Source organism: Austrofundulus limnaeus, unplaced genomic scaffold, assembly GCF_001266775.1.
Source record: "Austrofundulus limnaeus strain Quisiro unplaced genomic scaffold, Austrofundulus_limnaeus-1.0 Scaffold422, whole genome shotgun sequence".
NCBI classification, from domain to species: Eukaryota; Metazoa; Chordata; class Actinopteri; order Cyprinodontiformes; family Rivulidae; genus Austrofundulus; species Austrofundulus limnaeus.
In genome coordinates this window covers 466,392-470,562 of record NW_013952824.1, presented here as the reverse complement: position 1 = coordinate 470,562, position 4,171 = coordinate 466,392, and the positions used below count along the sequence as shown (strand labels likewise).

Genomic DNA, 4,171 nt, shown 5'->3' with positions numbered 1-4,171 from the left:
AAGAATACGAACATGTTCTTGCATGAGGCCCATTGAAACTTTCTAGAACAACAAAGTGAATGTCTACATATTAAACCATTTTATATTTTTTAACAGTCCAGTCTTTATCATTCTCTTAAATARACATATTGATGTGGCACTTTTAACTTCGTCTTCTAAATTATTCCACAGTCTCACTCCTTGAATTGAGGTGCATCGTTCTTTCAAACAAGTTCTAAATTTAGGTTTCATGAACATCTCTGTTCCCTTCAGATTATAACAGCTCTCTCTCTTTGTAAATTTTTTCTGAGCGTTTAAAGGTGATGCATTTCGGTGTGCTTTATACATAACTAACAAAGTATTATAATCAATCAAATCATAGAATTTCCTTAATTTCAGTTTACAAAATAATATATTGGAGGGATTAAGGTAATTTTTTTGGAGTGATGAAAAATACATTATTTAAGCTGAAAATACAAGCTTAAAACTTTAATTTCAACATCATTCAAAATTCATGTACCTGTTGTACAAAAAAAAACTTAGTTACCGTATTTATTCATGTATAATGTGGTCAAGTAGAATATGTCCCTCATTTTTTGAGCTTAAAAATGCATCAGAAATCACTACTACTGCTGTCTGAACCAAATAGAGTGAGGCTTGACAATAAAGACAAGGCTCAATAAACAAACTTTACTATAGGCCCTGTCACACTACACAACTTGTGCCAATTTATGATTTTTTTTTTACGTCTAAATTGCTAATAAAAGTTATATATTTGATCAATTTGTTAGAATTACATTACGTACACACCAGATATGAAGATTCTTGTTGATTTTTTCAATTCCATCTTCAACATAGATGTATTTAAAATGCTCGTAAGTTGGCATAAGTTGTCTAGTGTGACAGGAAACTGATCATCCAAAAGAGCATTTCAGACTCAGTTTGTTGTGGAATTTACCTAATTTCCCTCTGGGATCAATAAAGTATTTTTGAATTTGAATTTGAATAAAACAGAACCTTTACTGCTGCAACGGGTTTGTCTTTTTCTCAGATGAAACAGGATCAGAAAAGGCAGCAGCAACAAAATACATGAAAACTTTCCAATGTCTCATCTGTGCTTACTTAGCTGCCTTCTTTTTGGCTTTCTTCAGCTTCTTGCTCATTTTTTTGGTCACCTCTTCCTCTGACAGCACCGTGAATAACTCCAGAACTGAATCATTGCCCTGATCCAGAGGAGAAAAACAGTATGTACATTAAAAAAAATACATTAGACCTGAGCCTGCACGAAAGCTTTTAAAATGTCAGGAAATACTGTTTCTGATTAATACAAAACAAACAAACAAACAAACAAGACAACAGATCATTTGATGGCATGAACTGTTTTCAACAAACTTGATACGATGAGTTGGGAACAATTTGTCTTTTTTGGATGATTACTTCATCTCTGTCAGGTTTAAGTTTTACTTTTAAAGGAAAACACAGTGATAGAGTTAAAGTCAGAGAAATCATTTTTTCTGACAACGCAGTGTGAAGGCTAAGTAACTGCTGAAATCAGCTGATCAAGCTAAAATCTGCAGGTAAAGCTAGCTAGCTAAAAGCAGCAAAATGCTAGCTGAAAATTAGTAAAAGACTAGTTAAATTAGCAGAACGGTAGCTAAAATAAAAAAGTCGACAATAATAAAATAAATAAGTTGGAGCAGATTTCAAAGCGAAAATATTTTTAAAGGAATTTAAGCAAACTCCATGCATTTGAAAAACGTTTGTAAAGTACAATTTTGCAAAAGCCACGAGTCTTGGCACTCTTATTATGTCAGTTATAAAAGACTGACTGCACTGACTGTTGGTATTTTTCACTTGATAAGACAGATATATAAACTCTGCAGCACTCACATGGCAGCCAAAGACTCTGGCCCTGGAGTCTGACGTCAGCGAGACGACTCGGTCTCTGGCTTCTCTCAGGATGGAGCCGGCCTTCTTACAGCGCAAGATACGCTAAAGAAAACACATCAAATATTTTCTGAGCTTTTCTGTGAGGAATGCCATATGTTACAGTTCTCTTAAAATCATATTTTTTACACATTTTTCCCCAACAAAGATATTACAGTAGTTACAACTGTACCTCTTCAACACTTTCATCGTCATCTTCTTTCTCATGGTCTTCATCATCCTCATCATCCAGCAGAGTTTTTCCCTTCTTCACTTTGGGCTCACCCTCAGCCTTTTCCTGAGCAGAAATGAAGCCGAGACAATGAGAAACAAGCCTAATGAGCTGTGAAATCACAGGCTGCGCTTTGTGTCATTTACATGTTGTTTTGCACCATTAGGAGGCAAAAATGCACAGAAACTGAATCGTGACATTTTCACAGAGAACAGTAACCCTAAAGTGACCCGGCTAATAAACCCTGTTTAAAGAAAATGTCTGGGTTTATTTCCTTCCCTGATTCACATCTGTTAAATGTAGCATGCTGGGAGTGTTTCATTCCACCATGCTGCTTCAGTTTCTTTCTGTATCTGTTTGTGGGGAGAAAAAGTGAGCAGCTTTGCTTTTCCCTCACCTCCTCCAGGAAGTTGATGTCCCAGGCTCGAAGCTCACTGTCGGCAGAGCCCGTTAACAGTCTGTTCCCCTGGTTCAACAGCACCATACCCCAAACCTAACAGAGACAGAGCTGACGGCTGAGTTTAGTTCAGTCATAAACATGTCGATTACTGGGATGACACGATTTAAAAGTATAAAAGTTAACCAGTGTATGACAAATCATTAATATGTTTTTGTTAAACTCATTTGTTTCTAATTTGCTTGGTGTGAATTACAAAAACACAACTTCTGGTTTTATCTAATCATATTTAAGGAAAAAGAAGAAGGTTAGAGTGAAAATTATGACCTTTAGAAGTTCTATGGAAAGTTTATAAACAATAAATATCTTACCCGTTACAGGTAAGACTTGACTCCACTTTAATTTTGACCAGAGTGACATGCTAACAGCTATTATATAATGGGCAAAAGTTACAACTGGTTAACAACTTTACTTTCAAATATTTTCTTGAAATTTATGCACATTTTTTACACAACAATAAATTATGCACTATCCTGTCATTCTAGCAAAAATAATTATTATAATCCTGCAAAAAGTGACCCCAGGATGCACTTTAGGCGCTAAAGCTAGCTGCTTCTATTTATGATTGCAGTAATGCAGACTTTACTGCAGTGTAAAGATGTACAAATTAGTGTTTGCTTTATTTTTTGTATATAAATAAATGAATAAATAAATAAAAAATACATAAAAAATAATAAAACATAAAAAAATAATACAAATTTTAAATTATAAAAAGATTTTAAAAAATAGTGTTTGCTTTAACTGCATGAACGTTTTCAATTTTAAAGATGTCTTTAAAAAAGGGATGTTTTCAGATGGCAGGTATTGGTCCAGCTTGGACTAGCCATTAAATCATCAGTCCAGTGTAAATTATARTCCATTTCTTTCATTTGAAGCTGTTCAAAGAGATAACTACAACTAGTAAGATAGTATTTGTTCAAAAATTTTCCATAGAACCTCACTACAACAAAAACTATGACTTTAACAGGCTGTCCTCTTCCTAAAAAGTCAGTGTTTTTACCATTTCCAGAGTTAACTGATACAGGATCAAACCTGATCATATTTAAGTGTTAATTTCCTTTTTGCAGCCATCACATCATGAAGCCTTGAGCTTCAGAGAACCAGATGRCAGCAGATGTTCCTCAGTGGCTTCCTGTAGAGCTGCAGAAGATCTCACCTCACTGCGATGGCCCACCATGGTCTTAAAGCAGTGCTGCGTGTCCAAATCCCACCACTTCACAAAACTGTCCTTGGAGCTGAGCAGAGAACACACACAAGTATACTGTTACAAAAAATATTTCAATTATTTTAACTAAGGCTGCGTGGTATATGTGGTAGATGGTGGAAACTGTATGAAGTTAGCCTACGGTAGAAATTTATAATCTACCGTCATATCGACATTACATCATCGCACCTGTGTGAACAGGGCTGCGAGTGCAGAGACAACTGAGCAGGAGTTRGAAATATAATGAAGAKATTTRCTCAAAATTTCCTCCTCCCGCTGTAGAAAAGTTATGTCGTGTCACAGGATCATTTCCTCCTCCTCCTCTCCTCTCCCTCTCCTCACCCTCTCCTCTCCTCACCCTCTCCTCTCCTCA

General features: G+C 35.6%; 1 protein-coding gene across 1 annotated transcript in view; it reads right to left on the bottom strand.

Annotated features, from left to right (window-relative positions):
- Positions 1–4,171, bottom strand: part of wdr3 (WD repeat domain 3) — a gene marked incomplete in the record, with an annotated part of 27,692 nt that overhangs the window by 18,833 nt on the left and 4,688 nt on the right. Inside the window, 5 exon segments of the mRNA XM_014024441.1 lie at positions 1,102–1,202; positions 1,870–1,971; positions 2,099–2,203; positions 2,535–2,630; positions 3,751–3,829. Coding sequence (XP_013879895.1) covers positions 1,102–1,202; positions 1,870–1,971; positions 2,099–2,203; positions 2,535–2,630; positions 3,751–3,829 — 483 coding nt within the window.